This window comes from Oncorhynchus tshawytscha, linkage group LG28 (genome assembly GCF_018296145.1).
Source record: "Oncorhynchus tshawytscha isolate Ot180627B linkage group LG28, Otsh_v2.0, whole genome shotgun sequence".
NCBI classification, from domain to species: Eukaryota; Metazoa; Chordata; class Actinopteri; order Salmoniformes; family Salmonidae; genus Oncorhynchus; species Oncorhynchus tshawytscha.
Window position 1 is genome coordinate 38,057,460 of NC_056456.1, and position 20,972 is coordinate 38,078,431.

General features: G+C 43.4%; 1 protein-coding gene across 1 annotated transcript; it reads left to right on the forward strand.

Annotated features, from left to right (window-relative positions):
- Window positions 1–7,771: 7,771 nt before the first annotated feature.
- Window positions 7,772–19,931, forward strand: LOC112246860 (PX domain-containing protein 1-like). Its single transcript, XM_024415434.2, has 5 exons — window positions 7,772–8,858; window positions 9,277–9,377; window positions 10,133–10,250; window positions 15,314–15,437; window positions 18,932–19,931. The coding sequence occupies exons 1-5, from the start codon at window positions 8,609–8,611 to the stop codon at window positions 19,074–19,076; spliced, it is 738 nt and encodes a 245-aa protein (XP_024271202.1). The 5' UTR covers window positions 7,772–8,608; the 3' UTR covers window positions 19,077–19,931.
- The last annotated feature ends 1,041 nt before the right edge of the window (window positions 19,932–20,972 follow it).

Here is a 20,972-nt window from a genome sequence, read left to right on the forward strand (position 1 = left end):
TGCTCAGTCAGTTTATGCTTCGAACCATTATTATGATTATTCAAGATCCTGTTACCCTGCTGTACCTGTTTCCCTGCTTGACGCTGTTTATCATCTCACTGCAGTTTATCATCTCACTGACTCTGGCTCCTGTCTCCTGTTCCACATCACAATAAAATTGGAAGTCCCGCCCATGCTAATAAGACCTGGTCGAAGTGTACAGCTGCAGAGTGTGCCAGTTCGCCAGCATCCACACACACGTACTGGAGAGGCACGACTTAGGAGACCCTGTCTTGAGAAGGTCCATAGCCTAGAGGTGGATGTAGGGGTTGGAGTTGAACTGATCCAAAATGGCTCCCCAGGCTAAAACCTGGAGGATGACCTCCATTCTAGCTCAAAGGATGCTGATGATGACCAGATAGATCATATGGGCTTGGAGCACATGTCCTTCCTGCTGTCCATGTATGGCATACTGCCCAATATCAATCCCGGGTCATGTGACATGGCCCTGAGCTCCAACTCGGATGTGAGCCTACACGTTGCATAGACCTGTGAGGTAAGATAAATGTTTTTTAGGGGGGGACTCGTGTTTCAGATACAGTGAAAATTAAGGTCAAGAGGATAGAATGGTGGACTAGTAAGGAGAGTGTGTTCCTATTGGACGCTGCCGGCTCCATCAACCTGTCCTGTCAGGTATGTATGTCATACATACTCCAAGCTCCAAGCCCATATGATCTATCTGGTCAGCATCAGCATCCTTTGAGCCAGAATGGAGGTCATCCTCCAGGTTTTAGCCTGGGGAGCCATTTTGGATCAGTTCAACTGCCACTACATTGCTGAGAGCCTGCACCAGTTTTATCACAATTTTACCCCACTGTCTATATTCCACCTGACATTGTTCAGAGGAACACATATACATTTACACTAATATAGATTCCATAAATGTTTAAGTTTTACCCCCTTGTCCCCATGTCTGTCTTCCAGATCTGCTGCACAAACATGTTCTTTCAGAACTTAAAGCCTTTGGGGACAGACTGACTGACAGATGCGGGTGGACTGAGTACCGATGTTGTCTAGGTGGCTTACCTGTTCCCTCCCTGCATCATAGCCCCTCCCTGCATCATAGCCCCTCCCTGCACCATAGCCCCTCCCTGCACCATAGCCCCTCCCTGCACCATAGCCCCAAAGCACCAAACCAACCTTCTCATTGTGTGCACCCAAAATATTTATAAGCATTTGGTCTGGACATAGGCCCTATTTGAATTCAGTAAAAATCCATCTGTGAAGTAATCACTGATTAGACGACACAAGGGCTCAACCACATGGCTTTCAGGAAAGATGCACTTCTAAATAATTTGAACAGGGCTCCGGTTAGCTACTGTATCAAATCTATTCTGATGAATTTTCACAAGTTGGTGTTTTAACACAGTTGAATCAGTTAATTATATCAAATTATACGTTTTTGAATATTAAAGGGGCAATCTGTGATTGGTACTTCCATTTTGGACATTTAAAGTAATATACCCATTGATTTTTAAAGAATATAACTTATAAAAATGCCTCATGATCTTAGCAACTGTCATATCCAATCAGCAACCAACATATCATTTTTCCCCCCCATTTTTTTTGTAGACAATGTAATTGTAAAAAAAACAAGGCTTCACTGGTACAGCACCTCCGTGTTCACACAGGTCATGTTTTTATACCATGGCCAATCGTCCTACAGTAACGGGTACTGTAGGCAGCACAAGGATACATACACGTACACGTACACATTTTAATACATGTTGTGTCATTTAGCAGATGCTCTTATCCAGAGTGATACACACACACACACACACACACACACACACACACACACACACACACACACACACACACACAACACACACACACACACACACACACACACACACACACACACACACACACACACACACACACACACACACACACACACACACACACACACAGGTACTAGTGTTATTCATGACGCAAGTAGTAGTAAGGCACAGTACTGTGTGTGTGGCTTGTAGATATCAGACGTCTCTGTTTAAGAAATTATGTGTTAGACGTTTAATGTAGTTTTATTTATTTATTTTTTTACAGAAAAGCTGGACATGCAAAAACCACCGTCAGAGGGGTAACTGGACCCTCAATTCCCCGTTGTTCGCTGGTTCTTACCGGGGGAGGGGGGATGTCGCTGTGGCCCAATTTTATTACAGAACCTTTCCCACACATTCTGTCTCAGCAAGTGCTTTGAGAGCTGTGTGGCCATGGTAACATCAGGGAGGTTACATAATATGCCATGGGGTTGAAGACTGGAATGTTCATCCCATATAGGCCAATGTTCCTTTCCACTGACATGATATGAACATCAAAAAACACAATATTTAGTAGAATGCATTGTTTTTCCTAGATATTTTCCCTAAAGTGGGGCCAGGCCCCCTCGAGAAACTTGCAGGAAAGCTGACACCAATGTTTACAATATATTGTTGACATTTCCTTTAGGAATTGGGATGCAATGGGCAACAGAGCAAGTAATATGAGATACGCAGTTTTGTTTCTGAACAAAAATGTTTGTCGTTGATTGTTGGGAAGCTACTGAACCCCATAATAGGTGCTCTTTTTATACACTACTTATCATGTGACCAAGAGGATCAGAGCAGCATTTTTATGTTATTTATTTAACCAGGCAAGTCAATTAAGAACAAAATGTTATTTACAATGACGGCTGTCACGAACCGGCTCAAAGCCCGTAACAAAGGGAGACAACGTGGAGATAAGGAGTAACAAAATATATATTTATTAACTAAAGCAACTAAGGAAAATATACAATGGTGTGTGTAATCAGTAATCAGTAGTATAAGTGAGTGTTTTGCATGCATGAATGTGATAATGCAGGGTGTTGAAAGGTGCCAAAGCAAACAAACAAACAAAAGGCCACCAAGAACCACAAAAGCATCTACAAAGGTGTCTGCATGGAGAGAGTCTCTTCCATGAATGTGGAAGAGGTCTATTTATCATGGAAGACACCTGGCCCAGGTGTTTCCCATGAAGCTGACGACCCTCCCAACTCCGCCCACCGGCATCCTAATAAGGAAACAAGAACAAAGAGAATACTGCAGACAGAGTGGAAGGGTCGTCACACGGCCTACCCAGACGACGCTGGGCCAATTGTGTGCCACCCTATGGGACTCCCAATCACAGCTAGTTGTGATACAGCCTGGAGTCAAACCAGGGTGTCTGTAGTGATGCCTCAAGCACTGATATGCAGTGCTTTAGACTGCTGCGCCACTCGGGAGCAACCAAGTCTGGCATTGAAACCCCATTATTAAGTAGCTACCTACTCTGGCCAAATAAAAAAGTGATCTTTGGTTAGCTTTGGGTTAGCTTTGGGTTTAAAAGTTAGCTTTGGGTTTAAAAAGGGTTTTCCTACAATTCCTGGAGTGCAGAGTTCCCAACCTGTCCTTGAGGGCCACAGTCACATTGTTTAACTTTGCTTTAAAGAGAGAGACTAGTAAAAATCAAACACGTTCAACTGTTCTGCTTGCGGCTATGGAAACCTGACCTGTTCACCGGACGTGCTAGTGTACCTCGTCCCGGACTTGCTGTTTTTCGACTCTCTCTCACTCTCTCTCTCTCTACCAGACCTGTTGTCTCGAACTCTGAATGCTCGGCTATGAAAAGCCAACTGACATTTACTCCTGAGGTGCTGACCTGTTGCACCCTCAACAACCACAGTGATTATTATTATTTGACCCTGTTGGTCATTTATGAACGTTTGAACATCTTGGCCATGTACTACAACAGGTAAACTACACACAGGTAAACACACACACACACACACACACACACACACACACACACACACACACACACACACACACACACACACACACACACACACACACACACACACACACACACACACACACACACACACACACACACACACACGCACAAACACTCTCTCTCTCGCTCTCTCTCTCTCTCTCTCTCTCTCTCTCTCTCTCACACACACACACACACACACACACAAATAGCTCTTTAGAGTTCATGTTAATCGTTTGCAAAGTCTCTCTACTCCTCAATGGTAGCCTCTGTCTACCTCAACAGTCTCCCATACACTAGCTCACTGTAAGAAAGCTCTCTCTCTCTCCATCTCTCTCTCTCTTGCCATCTCTCTCTCTCTCTTCCTCGCTCTCTTTTTCTTGCTCTCTCTTTCTCTCTTTCTGTAGCATCCAGAAAAAGAGCTTGGACCTCCACGCACGGCGCCACCTCAAAGGCGAGTCTTTCCCCTGACACCTCTGTCCGTACGCTACGCCGGACCAGTAGCCACGTGCGCAATGCACCACCACTCTAGATCGTCCCCCGTATTAGGACCAAGGACACCCAAACGCTCCAAATCCTCTACCCTTGGCAGGAAGGGCCCAGCAATCCTGACAAAGGCCTTTCATTGAGCTGTTTTCAGTAGGCACCAAGCCAAAGAAAATTGACTGATGTAGGGAGGGACTACCCTGGATGTGTCCAATAAGAAACGCTTATTTTCCTTTTTCTGTTGCGTGGCCAAATGAACATGACCCTGGTCTTGTATGTAAATATGTAATGAATCTTATTAAACAATCTTATTAAACATTTTACGACACCACGTACTACTTGATACTACTTTTATTAAGAAATGACATGGTAAAAATGGTCATTACACAGTATTAACCTATTCATTTTCTATGAAGTTTTTTTTCTTCAGATTCGTTAAATCAAAGCAGAACAAATGGCCATTGGATTGATGCAAATAATCATGATATCATTCTGCCAGGTAGGCATATATAGGCTACGTTGTAGTTAACATTTAATTGAAAAGGTTTTTGCGAAAGCCTTTCCATCTACCAGTAGAAGTAGGCCAGTCATTAGCATCGCTATATTTTTCCTGTTCCTTAATTGTTTGAAACCTGGATGTTTTATCAAATCAAATCAAAGTTTATTTGTCACGTGTGCCGAATACAACAGGTGTAGTAGACCTTACAGTGAAATGCTTACTTACAAGCCCTAACCAAAAGTGCAATTTTTAAGTAAAAAAAAGGTATTAGGTGAACAATAGATAAGTAAAGAAATTAAAACAACAGTAAAAAGAGAGTGAAAATAACAGTAGCGAGACTATATACAGTAGAGGCTATATACAGTAGAGAGGTTATATACAGTAGAGGGGCTATATACAGTAGAGAGGCTATATACAGGCACCGGTTAGTCAGGCTAATTGAGGTAGTATGTACATGTAGGTATGGTTAAAGTGACTATGCATAGATGATAAACAGAGAGTAGCAGTAGCGATGAAGAGGAGTTGACGGGGTGGAGGGTGGCGGGACACAATGCAGATAGTCCGGGTAGCCAATGTGTGGGGACACCGGTTAGTCAGGCTAATTGAAGTAGTATGTACATGAATGTATAGTTAAAGTGACTATGTAGATATGATACACAGTTCATAATATGATGTCTTACTAGCTTCAAAGTAGCCTTTTGACAAAATCCTGCCATAGAAACGTGGAGGCAATTATTTTCTATTGTTTTTCAAATTAACTCTTTCATTGCCACCAGCCAAAGCCAGTATCCTAGTCATGAAATTCATGCATCTAAATTCCTAATGGATATTTCCATCTCTGTCCATGGGAAACCATTCGCATGTGTAGCGCACATTTTAGAAAATGTGTTTTCCCTCAAATTTGATCAATGTTTTAAGCTCAACATTCTGATATGTTACATCAGCCTCATTGATTGATATGGCGTATAGCCTAACTCTACTACACTACTTTGATTTACGCATCGTGGGGATTAAGAAGTGAGTATATCCAATGCCCATCAAAAGAGTGGCTATAAGGTGTATAACTGTGTATACTGTAACCACTGCTTACAGTTACAAGAGAGATGAGCAGTACCTTTGACATTATAAACAGAATTTAAAATATTAGAAAATGCATTACTTTTTTTATAACTGCCCTGTGCGTGCATACTTTTCTCTGAAATCTGTAAGCCTCTACCTGAAGAGAGCAACTTTATCAGATACTGTGGTAGTCCTAGTGCAGTTGTTTAACAAGGTATGTGGTAGTACTAGTAGTTTACCAGTTACAGTACTAGTAGTACTTTATCAGGTACTGTGGCAGTCCTAGTAGTAGTATATCAGGTACTATGGTAGTACTAGTAATTTTATTATTTAAACAGGCAAGTCAGTTAAGAACAAATTCTTATTTTCAATAACAGCCTAGGAACAGTGGGTTAACTGCCTGTTCAGGGGCAGAACAACAGATTTGTACCTTGTCAGCTCGGGGGTTTGAGCTCGCAATCTTCCGGTTACTAGTCCAACGCTCTAACCACTAGGCTACCCTGCCACCCCAGTAGTAGTTTACCAGGTACTGTGGTAGTACTAGTAGTTGTTTATCAGGTTCCGTGGTAGTACTAGTAGTACTTTATCAGGTACTGTGGTAGTACTAGTAGTGGTTTATCAGGTACTGTGGTAGTACTAGTAGTACTTCATCAGGTACTGTGGTAGTCCTAGTAGTAGTATAGCAGGTACTGTGGTAGTACTAGTAGTAGTTTATCAGGTACTGTGGTAGTACTAGTTGATCAGGTACTGTGGTAGTACTAGTAATAGTGGTAGTACTAGTAATAGTAGTAGTTGTAGTTTACTTGGTACTGTGGTAGTACTAGTAGTAGTTTACCAGGTAATGTGGTAGTACTAGTAGTGGTAGGATTTCCCAGTACCCAAAACTATTCTGTAGTTTTATAGTATACTGTTGGTATACCGATGGCAAACAACCAATAACACAGGGGACCAAATATTTCTCCCATAGTTTGCTGTGCTTCTTCTAACAGAGAGAAATGCTGACATTGCCAAAATGATTTGGAAACAATTCCAACACACTCTCTCATTAGAGCTAGTATCCAAGGGGACGCTGGTCGTGTTACATAATAATGTGGGGTTGAGGGACTGACTGTGGCTGGAATTCCCCCCCATCCCATAAGTTTCTCTTTAACCACTGTTATTTAGCAGCAACAGCACAGCATGGGGAATGGTTGTCTGTCTGTGTGGATTCATGTAGAAATTCAAATCTTTGTTATTCAGCACAGGAAGATTCAGAGAAGTTATTTGCATGTACAGTATATTAGGCTATGTTGAAGTTGTATGCGTGATGCTAACTGATGACAGAGTGAGAGTCAGAGCAGGACTCTTTGCTGATTCCGCGTATGACTTTGAATGTGAGTTTGCGTGACCTTGAAAACCAGGCCGGCATGGCCCACTGATCAGCTAAGGATCATTATAGACTAGAATAACAGATCAATGAACAGGCCAATGGACCACCGGCCATGTCATCTTTTTCATTGTTTTACTTCTTCTTCTTCTTTTTTTTACCATTTTTATTTTTGTGTATGTCCATTTTGACCAGCCCACCCAACAAAAAAATGGTCCGGCCCATCTGGCATTTGACAGAATTGCCAGATGGCCAATCCGCACCTGCAAACAACGCCCACCTGGCACTTTAGGCAGGCAAATGCTCAAAGTATTTGATAGATTGCACGTAGTTTTTTGTTGTTGTTTTGTTTATTTTTCAGGGACCATAAATAACATGCAATTGCACCAGATTTAGCTAGATGGCACTTTTTTATTTATTTTTTCATTTCAAGTCCCTTACTGTAGCTGGACTCGGCAGGTAGCCTAGTGGTTAGAGCATTGGGCCAGTAACCAGACTGTTGCTAGATCAAATCCCTGAGCTGACAAAGTAAGAATCTGTCCTTTTACCCCTGAACAAGGCAGTTAACCCACGGTTCCCAGGCTGTCATTGTAAGTAAAGATTTGTTATAACTTCACTGTAGTTGAATATATTTAAAAAAAATGTTTAACTCAGGTTGGATGTGCTGTGTACTGAACATACCGCGGTTATTGTTTAAATACTGTACTAGGCTAACCCTAGCCTACAAGACCTGTGCCTCATTTGACATAGTAAACACCGTGCTGTGAAGCAAATCCCACCTCTCAATCCCCCGGATTGGATTATCCCACCTTTGTTGTTAAAAATAAACACAGCACCAGTTCCGCTAGCATCCACTATCCTGAATGGACCATCAACTAAACGGCAGGTATTTAATTGCCAGTACATCAACATTGATTTGAAATCACTGGCTTTCTTAGCTCTAAAGTGTTTTCTAGGTTTGCAAAACTTGCTGTTGCAGATGGTTTTGTAGTCATGCTATATTGCGTCGTTAGTGTGGTTTGGGGTTTGGGCATCCCCGGCTGCATAGCATCAAGTGGTGTGCGGGAGCGGAGCATAAATAATCAGCTAAACTTCCAACCTGGCAACCTTCTTCAAGTCACTTCTGCCAGTGAGAGAGGAGTCGCTTCCATCAGCGGGTATGGTACTTGTGGAATTTTGATCCAACTGGACATCATACAAGCCATTTAGGATAATCGAAACGGCACTTTATATTTCTGAAAACGTTAGAGAAAAAAAATCCTTTCCCGACCGTTTGCCTATGCATGATGAAGATTGGGGAAAGGAATCAAATTGCAGATATTTAGACTTCCCGAAGTCAAACTAACAATTATAGCCTGTCATCGACTGGGCATTAAGCAGTGGAAATGGCAACTTTTGCTTTTGAGGGAACTTCGCTCATGAACATGTTTGTACAAAACTGTTGGGTTGTTGGCACACAGCGAATAATTAGTCAACGCGGAGAGGAAGAATTCATTGAAGTCCGGACCGAGTTATCGGACAGGAGCGTTCTCTATTTGCACAGAACGGACCGCGATCTCGGAAGCCTTCTAAAGAGACTCATGGATGCTTTCCCAGAGGATAGAGCAACTCCTACACAGTCAGCGCTCCTAGATGGTAGGTAGCCCGTTATAAATACATGACCCATGATAAACAACTCACAGAATCAGAACTATATTATTCTATGTCCTATATGGATGAAAAGTTGAATAGACCATTTCATGTGGAAATAAGCCTAAAATGTACAGGCCCACAATAATAATTCAAAGTACAGCCTACATTGATGGATACTGTCATGTGAAAGTGTACAAACCTAGTTTATATAAAAACACCAAGATGACATGTCATTCTTACATGGACAAAATCTTGCAAAGACATATTACAAATGCATCATTGAAAGCCTATACAAATTGTAAACCTATAGTCTACAGTATAAATACAGTATTTAAAATATCTTGACTGTATTTATATTCTGAAATACTTTAAAATACGACTTGTATTGAAATAGTTCCTGTCTATGGTTTTTCCCCACCAGGACTTGTGCGAATAAGAGACGCTGCAGAGGCCAATGATATTGAGATTCGATTGCAAGAGGTGGAAAAACTCCTCAGGAGGGTCGTTACCTTGCCAATGAAGGTAGAGTGGCCTATAGTTATTTACATCTAGCAATGCATATCGATATACAGTTATGACTCTTCATAATAACCCTCTGGCTATTTCAACAGGCCACTAGTTGACGTGGTATTAAATAATACAGCGTGGACTCAAATGACAATTTATGTGTCTCCTTCAAGACGGTTGGAAAAGCATTTCCAGGTGAAGCTGGTTGAGAGAATGCCAAGAGTGCGCAAAGCTGTCATCAAGGCAAAGGGGTGGCTACTTTGAAGAATCTCAAATATATTTTGATTTATTTAGCACTTTTTTGGTTAGTACATGATTCCGTATGTGTTATTTCATAGTTTTCATAGTTTTGATGTCTTCACCATTATTCTACAATGTAGAAAATAGTGCAAATAAATGAGTAGGTGTGTCCACAATTTTGAGTGGTGCTGTATCTTATACTTATCCCTTCTGAGGTTGAATAATATTGCTTATGAAGTCATTTATTTCTGAGCCTTGGAAGGGAGTACTTGGGCTGTATTCCCTGAAAATGTTTCCCCTAGTCGGGGTGATTCCTTACATCCTCTCTCCTCGCCTCCTCAAAACGTCAGAGAGAAGCGAGGTGAGCATTGGAGGAGATTTTCTCCTGGGTTATTTTCTTCCAACACTCTCCTCCTTTCCGTAGAGAAGGTGACGAGGAGAGAGGAAACAAGCAGTCGAGGAAAATACTTTTGAGATTCACCCAAAAGGTAGTTGTGTTCCACTCTCATCTTCAACCTTTTCGTCTACAGTATTCACGGTCAGAAGCAGTGCTCACGTTCTTTGAGCAATCTCCGCTGGACCTGATGATAAGAGAAAACAACATCAACAACATGGAGCCATACTACCAGAGTCCAGTAACAATATCAGGTCTGAATGTATCTAGCAATTTATTTAATGACCATGTTTTTACTGCAAACAAGTGTCTGATTTATTGTTTAGCTAATTTCACAGTCCACATTCCAGTTTCTGGAGGTCAAACGAATGTGCTGCCCAATTAAAGCAACATCAAGTGCACTGAGCAAAAATATAAATGCAACATGCAACAATTTCAAAGATTTTACTGAGTTAAAGTTCAAAAAAGGAAATCAGTCAATTAAAAGAAATGCAATCTATGGATTTCACATGACTGGGCAGGGTTGCAGTCATAGGTGGGCCTAAGAGGGCATAGGCCCACCCAATTGGCAGCCAGGCCTAGTCAATCAGAATTAGTTTTTAACCACAAATAGGCTTTATTACAGACAGAAATACTCCTCAGCACCCCTCCCACACCTCCTCAGACGATCCCGCTGGTGAAGATGTGGAGGTCCTGACCTGGCGTGGTTACACGTGGTCTGCGGTTGTGAAGCCGGTTGGATGTAAATTCTCTAAAACAATGTTGGCTGTAGCTTATGTTAGAGAAATGAACATTAAATCATCTGGCAACAGTTCTGGTGGTCATTCCTGCAGTCAGAATTCCAATTGCACGCTCCCTCAAAATGTGAGACGTGGCATTGTGTTGTGTGAAAAACGGTACATTTTAAAAGTGGCCTATTATTGTCCCCAGTACAAGGTGCACCTGTGTAATGATCATGCTGTTTAATCAGCATTCTTGAGAAAGCTTGGAATTACCGATTTCTACTTTTCCTTTCCTGGATACAGGTACCTCGGCTGGGACCCGAAGAGCAGGATGCGGAGAGGGATTAGGTGGTCTGAGAAAATGTATTTTCTGCCTTGTGCCTGCCTGCGCTCAACTCATCTACTACCGGCGCCGACAGAGATGGCCGCCTCGCTTCGCGTTCCTAGGAAACTATGCAGTTTTTTGTTTTTTTACGTGTTATTTCTTACATTAGTACCCCAGGTCATCTTAGGTTTCATTACATACAGTCGAGAAGAACTACTGAATATAAGATCAGCGTCAACTCACCATCAGTACGACCAAGAATATGTTTTTCGCGACGCGGATCCTGTGTTCTGCCTTACAAACAGGACAACGGAGTGGATCCTATGCAGCGACCCAAAAAAACGACTCCGAAAAAGAGGGAAACGAGGCGGTCTTCTGGTCAGACTCCGGAGACGGGCACACCGTGCACCACTCCCTAGCATTCTTCTTGCCAATGTCCAGTCTCTTGACAACAAGGTTGATGAAATCCGAGCAAGGGTAGCATTCCAGAGGGACATCAGAGACTGTAACGTTCTCTGCTTCACGGAAACATGGCTAACTGGAGAGACGCTATCCGAAGCGGTGCAGCCAGCGGGTTTCTCCACGCATCGCGCCGACAGAAACAAACATCTTTCTGGTAAGAAGAGGGGCGGGGGCGTATGCCTTATGACTAACGTGACATGGTGTGATGAAAGAAACATACAGGAACTCAAATCCTTCTGTTCACCTGATTTAGAATTCCTCACAATCAAATGTAGACCGCATTATCTACCAAGAGAATTCTCTTCGATTATAATCACAGCCGTATATATCCCCCCCCAAGCAGACACATCGATGGCTCTGAACGAACTTTATTTAACTCTCTGCAAACTGGAAACGATTTATCCGGAGGCTGCATTCATTGTAGCTGGGGATTTTAACAAGGCTAATCTGAAAACAAGACTCCCTAAATTTTATCAGCATATCGATTGCGGGGTGGAAAGACCTTGGACCATTGTTACTCTAACTTCCGCGACGCATATAAGGCCCTGCCCCGCCCCCCTTTCGGAAAAGCTGACCACGACTCCATTTTGTTGATCCCTGCCTACAGACAGAAACTAAAACAAGAGGCTCCCACGCTGAGGTCTGTCCAACGCTGGTCCGACCAAGCTGACTCCACACTCCAAGACTGCTTCCATCACGTGGACTGGGAGATGTTTCGTATTGCGTCAGATAACAATATTGACGATTACGCTGATTCGGTGTGCGAGTTCATTAGAACGTGCGTTGAAGATGTCGTTCCCATAGCAACGATTAAAACATTCCCTAACCAGAAACCGTGGATTGATGGCAGCATTCGTGTGAAACTGAAAGCGCGAACCACTGCTTTTAATCAGGGCAAGGTGTCTGGTAACATGACCGAATACAAACAGTGCAGCTATTCCCTCCGCAAGGCTATCAAACAAGCTAAGCACGAGTACAGAGACAAAGTAGAATCTCAATTCAACGGCTCAGACACAAGAGGCATGTGGCAGGGTCTACAGTCAATCACGGACTACAGGAAGAAATCCAGCCCAGTCACGGACCAGGATGTCTTGCTCCCAGGCAGACTAAATAACTTTTTTGCCCGCTTTGAGGACAATACAGTGCCACTGATACGGCCTGCAACGAAAACATGCGGTCTCTCCTTCACTGCAGCCGAGGTGAGTAAGACATTTAAACGTGTTAACCCTCGCAGGGCTGCAGGCCCAGACGGCATCCCCAGCCGCGCCCTCAGAGCATGCGCAGACCAGCTGGCCGGTGTGTTTACGGACATATTCAATCAATCCCTATAACAGTCTGCTGTTCCCACATGCTTCAAGAGGGCCACCATTGTTCCTGTTCCCAAGAAAGCTAAGGTAACTGAGCTAAACGACTACCGCCCGTAGCACTCACATCCGTCATCATGAAGTGCTTTGAGAGACTAGTCAAGGACCATATCACCTCCACCCTACCTGACACCCTAGACCCACTCCAATTTGCTTACCGCCCAAATAGGTCCACAGACGATGCAATCTCAACCACACTGCACACTGCCCTAACCCATCTGGACAAGAGGAATACCTATGTGAGAATGCTGTTCATCGACTACAGCTCGGCATTCAACACCATAGTACCCTTCAAGCTCGTCATCAAGCTCGAGACCCTGGGTCTCGACCCCGCCCTGTGCAACTGGGTACTGGACTTCCTGACGGGCCGCCCCCAGGTGGTGAGGGTTGGCAACAACATCTCCTCCCCGCTGATCCTCAACACTGGGGCCCCACAAGGGTGCGTTCTGAGCCCTCTCCTGTACTCCATGTTCACCCACGACTGCGTGGCCACGCACGCCTCCAACTCAATCATCAAGTTTGCGGACGACACAACAGTGGTAGGCTTGATTACCAACAACGACGAGACGGCCTACAGGGAGGAGGTGAGGGCCCTCGGAGTGTGGTGTCAGGAAAATAACCTCACACTCAACGTCAACAAAACTAAGGAGATGATTGTGGACTTCAGGAAACAGCAGAGGGAACACCCCCTATCCACATCGATGGAACAGTAGTGGAGAGGGTAGCAAGTTTTAAGTTCCTCGGCATACACATCACAGACAAACTGAATTGGTCCACTCACACAGACAGCATCGTGAAGAAGGCGCAGCAGCGCCTCTTCAACCTCAGGAGGCTGAAGAAATTCGGCTTGTCACCAAAAGCACTCACAAACTTCTACAGATGCACAATCGAGAGCATCCTGGCGGGCTGTATCACCGCCTGGTATGGCAACTGCACCGCCCTCAACCGTAAGGCTCTCCAGAGGGTAGTGAGGTCTGCACAACGCATCACCGGGGGCAAACTACCTGCCCTCCAGGACACCTACACCACCCGATGCTACAGGAAGGCCATAAAGATCATCAAGGACATCAACCACCCGAGCCACTGCCTGTTCACCCCGCTATCATTCAGAAGGCGAGGTCAGTACAGGTGCATCAAAGCTGGGACCGAGAGACTGAAAAACAGCTTCTATCTCAAGGCCATCAGACTGTTAAACAGCCACCACTAACATTGAGTGGCTGCTGCCAACACACTGTCAATGACACTGACTTAACTCCAGCCACTTTAATAATGGGAATTGATGGGAAATGATGTAAATATATCACTAGCCACTTTAAACAATGCTACCGTATATAATGTTACTTACCCTATATTATTCATCTCATATGCATACGTATATACTGTACTCTATATCATCGACTGCATCCATATGTAATACATGTATCACTAGCCACTTTAACTATGCCACTTTGTTTACATACTCATCTCATATGTATATACTGTACTCGATATCATCTACTGTATCTTGCCTATGCTGCTCTGTACCATCACTCATTCATATATCCTTATGTACATATTCTTTATCCCCTTACACTGTGTATAAGACAGTAGTTTTTTGGAATTGTTAGTTAGATTACTTGTTCGTTATTACTGCATTGTCGGAACTAGAAGCACAAGCATTTCGCTACACTCGCATTAACATCTGCTAACCATGTGTATGTGACAAATACATTTTGATTTGATTTGATTTGACTCCTGTGCACTCTGTTGTTGGTTACGGGAGGCTACTGTAAGACGGAGGGTGACCAGGTTCGGTGAATACCCCCCGCGCAGGCTGTGTCTGCCTTGGTCAAGCACAGCCTGTGTCTCCCTCTCTTGCCAGACTTGTTGATGAGTGGTCCGGTCCCACATCCGTGAGCTGGTCCTACATGAACTTTCAAGACCGGGCTAGCTAAACGAGCAGTGCATAGCGTGCTAGCCAGGTTGACTAACTCGCCAAGGCAAGCTAGCTTTTACTAGCTATTCTTGCGTCCCCACGGTGGAGATTCTTGTAGTTCTCTCATTTAGGATACGTAGCATTAAGTCGTTTGGTTATTCTAATCGGACCGTGCTATTGGCTAGCATGCTTAAGGGAGTGAAGGAAATGGGGTTTGCGTGAACCTCCGGATCAAGAAGCAGCCCCTGAGCACTTGGATGTGCTAATCCTCGGAGCGAGGGGACTTGACACGGGTCTGAGTGACTCGTGCACCCCTCCGCAAAAACATTATGTGACAACACCTGGGTCTTCTTCAGCACAAAACAGAAGAGAACCTTTCAAAATGAAGGAGGTGCCACAGGAAATGCTACAACAAAGATTTTAGTTGTTTGTTGGAAAGTGCTTTGCTGCGGTGTACCCTACTGAACATGACCCAGTATTGTACATTATCAGAATATTAACAAACATATTGTGCCTTTTTGCTTTACAGATATCATGAGGTGCAATGGATTTTGTCTAGCTAACACTGAGACCATTTTCTATGACTACAGTGCACCACAGGATAGACACAGAGCCCTGTCAGTGTCCACATGTACAGAGTCTGCAGGTTTTGGGTGAGTTGTCATCTTCCTTTCATCATCCACCAGAATTGAGAATTTCAATAAGCATTTTTCTACAGCTGGCCATGCTTTCCACCTGGCTACTCCTACCCCGGTCAACAGCACTGCACCCCCCCACAGCAATTCGCCCAAGCCTTCCCCATTTCTCCTTCTCCCAAATCCGTTCAGCTGATGTTCTGAAAGAGCTGCAAAATCTGGACCCCTACAAATCAGCTGGGCTAGACAATCTGGACCCTTTCTTTCTAAAATGATCTGCCGAAATTGTTGCCACCCCTATTACTAGCCTGTTCAACCTCTCTTTTGTGTCGTCTGAGATTCCCAAAGATTGGAAAGCAGCTGCGGTCATCCCCCTCTTCAAAGGGGGGGACACTCTTGACCCAAACTGCTACAGACCTATATCTATCCTACCATGCCTTTCTAAGGTCTTTGAAAGCCAAGTCAACAAACAGATTACCAACCATTTCGAATCTCACCATACCTTCTCTGCTATGCAATCTGGTTTCAGAGCTGGTCATGGGTGCACCTCAGCCACGCTCAAGGTCCTAAACGATATCTTAATCGCCATCGATAAGAAACATTACTGTGCAGCCGTATTCATTGATCTGGCCAAGGCGTTCGACTCTGTCAATCACCACATCCTCATCGGCAGACTCAACAGCCTTGGTTTTTCAAACGATTGCCTCGCCTGGTTCACCAACTACTTCTCCGATAGAGTTCAGTGTGTCAAATCGGAGGGTCTGCTGTCAGGATCTCTGGTAGTCTCTATGGGGGTGCCACAGGGTTCAATTCTTGGACCGACTCTCTTCTCTGTATACATCAATGATGTCGCTCTTGCTGCTGGTGAGTCTCTGATCCACCTCTACGCAGACAACACCATTCGGTATACTTCTGGCCCTTCTTTGGACACTGTGTTAACAACCCTCCAGGCAAGCTTCAATGCCATACAACTCTCCTTCCGTGGCCTCCAATTGCTCTTAAATACAAGTCAAACTAAATGCATGCTCTTCAACCGATCGCTACCTGCACCTGCCCGCCTGTCCAACATCACTACTCTGGACGGCTCTGACTTACAATACGTGGACAACTACAAATACTTAGGTGTCTGGTTAGACTGTAAACTCTCCTTCCAGACCCATATCAAACATCTCCAATCCAAAGTTAAATCTAGAATTGGCTTCCTTTTTCGCAACAAAGCATCCTTCACTCATGCTGCCAAACATACCTTTGTAAAACTGACCATCCTACCAATCCTCGACTTCAGCGATGTCTTTTTACAAAATAGCCTCCAATACCATACTCAACAAATTGGATGCAGTCTATCACAGTGCAATCCGTTTTGTCACCAAAGCCCCATATGCTACCCACCATTGCAACCTGTACCCTCTCGTTGGCTGGACCTCGCTTCATACTCGTCGCCAAACCCACTGGCTCCATGTCATCTACAAGACCCTGCTAGGTAAAGTCCCCCCTTATCTCAGCTCGCTGGTCACCATAGCATCTCCCACCTGTAGCACACGCTCCAGCAGGTATATCTCTCTAGTCACCCCCAAAACCAATTCTTTCTTTGGCCAGTTCTCTGCTGCCAATGACTGGAATGAACTACAAAAATCCCTGAAACTGGAAACACTTATCTCCCTCACTAGCTTTAAGCACCAACTGTCAGAGCAGCTCACAGATTACTGCACCTGTACATAGCCCATCTATAATTTAGCCCAAACAACTACCCTCTTTCCCTACGGTATTTAATTAATTAATTAATTTATTTTGCTCCTTTGCACCCCATTATTTTTACATCTACTTTGCACATTCTTCCACTGCAAATCTACCATTCCAGTGTTTTACTTGCTATTTTGTATTTACTTTGCCACCATGGCCTTTTTTTGCCTTGTTTTTTTTGTGCCTTTTTTTGCCTTGTTCTCAACTTGCCTACCTGGTTAAATAAAGGTGAAATAAAAAATACAATTATTTTATTTCATACTGTGTGTAAATCACTCTGAAATTTTCCCTAGTGGACAGTCATGTTTATTGTATCACTTGCTACTATCCATTTTAATGACGTACAGTCTTGGTTGTGGTTTAGAAAATTATGATACATAAATTATGTTCTTTTTAAGAATTAGTTCACTTAAAATAAAGTTTTTTTTTTTTACTCAATTCGTTTAGACAGTTGCCCTATGAGCAAAAGACATTGAAAATAAATATTTTTTGGGTTGAAAAGGTAATCTTTTTGTTTTTTAACGTCTTCAGCCCACTGGGTCATTATTTAGCTAATTACGTCCAGCATTTCCTGGTTAGCATTTTCAGAGCATGTAGCAATGCTAATGGGAATGGATGGACTCGGGTAGCGGTACACTCAAAAGCATGGGGAAAGAGCATCCACTTTCCCTCGCTCCACATGTCTTTCCCCATGTGTACACCGATAGCGGGGTCTATCCGTTTCCTTTAACATTGCTTTGCTTCAAATATTCTAGTCTTGGGATGCTGGACATTGCTAAAAAAACACTGTTGAAATAACTTTACAACTGTCAGTGTCACGGATCCCGCCGAAGATGGTGCCTCTTCCTGTTCGGGCGGCGGTCGTCATCGCCGGCCTACTAGCTGCCACCGATCCCCTTTTCTGTTTCATTTAGTTGTGTCTGATTTGTTGCACCTGTTTTGTGTTTAGGTTTGGTTGTGGGCTTTTTAAACCCAGTAGGCCCGCCGGCTTTTGTGCGGGCTTGTTTTTCTGTTTGTGGTGTTTGATTATTCTTGTGGTTTCATTTTTCCGATCAGTTTCGTCCTGTTTGGTTGGACCGGGACTTTCCGTGCCCTTGTGTGTGTGGCGTGACCGTCTCTCTGGTTTTGTGGGAATATTAAAGATCCACATCTTTTGAACTACCCTGCGTTCGACTCTGTCAATCACCACATCCTCATCGGCAGACTCGACAGCCTTGGTTTTTCAAATGATTGCCTTGCCTGGTTCACCAACTACTTCTCTGATAGAGTTTAGTGTGTCTAATCGGAGGGTCTGCTGTCCGAACCTCTGACAGTCTCTATGGGGGTGCCACAGGGTTCAATTCTTGGACCGACTCTCTTCTCTGTATACATCAATGATGTCGCTCTTGCTGCCGGTTCATCCATAGTCAGAAAGAAACAAACTTCCCCTTTAATTAAAGGCAGATTGCACTGCATTTTTCATTATCATGATGATATGGCAGGTGACACTTTGCTTCTTTAAAGTCCAATATCTTGAAAACTTGACTGCTGACATGCGAAACATTTCGGGAGTGTATCAACAGTGGACGAATGAAGAAGGGGGAGAAAAAAAAACGCAATATCGTTTTTCAGTCTATTCTTCCCTTTTTGTCTTTAAAAAAATATATATTTTCTGTTTCTTTGTCTCACATAGAACAAGTCACCAGCCATCAACATGCCTGCAACTTTCTTACACTACATTCTCCAATGCCTTGTCTTTGGAGTATTTTCATATTTTCCCCATCGTTTTTCAGGTACGATACCCAATCTGGGTTTAAGGAGACCCTGGACATCGTTGAGACAGCATCAACGGATGGTAGTGCCGAAGACCAAGAAACGCCTTTCCCTAATCTGACGTACTACCAACTACTGACCTACGAGACTGATATTCTGGAATGAACGTCAGTGGCGGACATATTGTTTGAGTCTGTATGGTTCTCACTTGTTTACCTACACTTTCAGTGGTCCGCTCCAAATGATGTAGGTTACAGACAGGGTTGGGGAGTAACAGATTACAGTAGTCAGTTATGTGTAATCTGATTACCCCTCCAAAAAACTGTACCTGTAACAAGTTACGTTACCAGCAAAAATATTGTAATCGAATTAAAGATACTTTTGGAAAAACTAGATTACTTTTAAATTCAGAAATTATGTTTTGCAAAAATACATTGAGACCTTTCTGTTTTCTCAATGAAATTCAATTCAGCATAAAAAAAACAAGGCTCAAGTTTAAGTTTGTTCCACTTGAGTGAGTTTTGACCACGACCATTATGACGACTCACCAATGTGTTTGACAAATCCTTTTTTGTTGTTGTTGTCTTCTAATGCCTCTTAAGAGGAAAGTAACTGAAATCATTCAGATTACGTTAATGAGTTTGAGTAATCCAAAGGTTACGTTACTGATAACAATTTTGAACAGGCACAGTACTTTTGGCCATGTAGTGTAACTTGTAACGGATTACTTTTAGAAAGTAACCTACCCAACCCCTGGATACAGACTGTTGCTGCTAGACTCACCTGGTCTGGTCTAAATGATGTAGGTTACAGACTGCTGCTGCTAGATTCAAATGGTTTCACATTTGTGCCACGATGATGGTAGAGTAAAAATGACTCGTTCTCCAAACTTATTAACCAATATACCAATATACTAACTCTTAACAAGATATTAACTGACTTGCCTAGTTAAATAAATGTTAAATATAAAATAAATTAAAACGAAATATATTGCATTGCAGTGAAAACTGGTGTCATTCTTTTCCAGGTTAAATCACTAGATGTGTCTTCCCAATATGCAGGAAAAAGTTTCACTCAACTTATTCTAGGGTTTCACATCCTGGAATCTGCTATGTTAAAGTTTTGTTGATAAATACTGGTTGGGGATGGGGAGATCAGAGGGATATAGCACAGGAAGGGAGTGGTGGGGCAATGTGGTGGTCTGCGGGCGGCAGCACTACCACCAGACCAGACCCCACCACATTTCCATGGATCTGTACCCCCATCGCATATCTTGTTGGAGCCCACATTGCCGTAGGATTAAATCTGACGCCATAATGCACAGTGAGAAAAGGGTACATAAATGAGAGTAAGTATATTGTGTATCTCATGCCTGAGTGGGGCCCACATTGGAATTGGTTCCCCAGTCTAGAATGTAAGCTGCACAACACTGCCACCAACTGGCCAATAAGGATAAAAGCACATTCCAGATATGGTGCAGTTCTTTGGGTGCATCTCGATAGTGGCTTTCTCTCCTCGTCTCCTCTCCTTCATCTGCATTGATCTGGTGGTCTAGTTTTGATCTGTAACAAACTGGTGAAAAGAACATAGTGAAGCCTATACTAGATCTAGTCCAATCCAGTTCTTTACACCAGCTAGTCCAATCCAGTTCTTAATGTAGTCCAATCCAGTTCTTTACTAAATCCAATCCAGTTCTTTACACCAGCTAGTCCAATCCAATTATTTACCAAGTCCAATCCAGTTCTTTACCTAGTCCAATACAGTTCTTTACAATACTTAGTCCAATAACGTTCTGAAGTGAGTCCAATCCAGTTCTTTACGCCAGCTAGTCCAATCCAGTTAATTACGCCAGCCAGTCCAATCCAGTTCTTTACGCCAGCCAGTCCAATCCAGTTCTTTATGTCAGCTAGTCCAATCCAGTTCTTTACGCCAGCTAGTCCAATCCAGTTCTTTACGCCAGCTAGTCCAATCCAGTTCTTTACGCCAGCTAGTCCAATCCAGTTCTTTATGCCAGGCCAATCCAGTTCATTACTTCAGCTAGTCCAATCCAGTTCATTACTT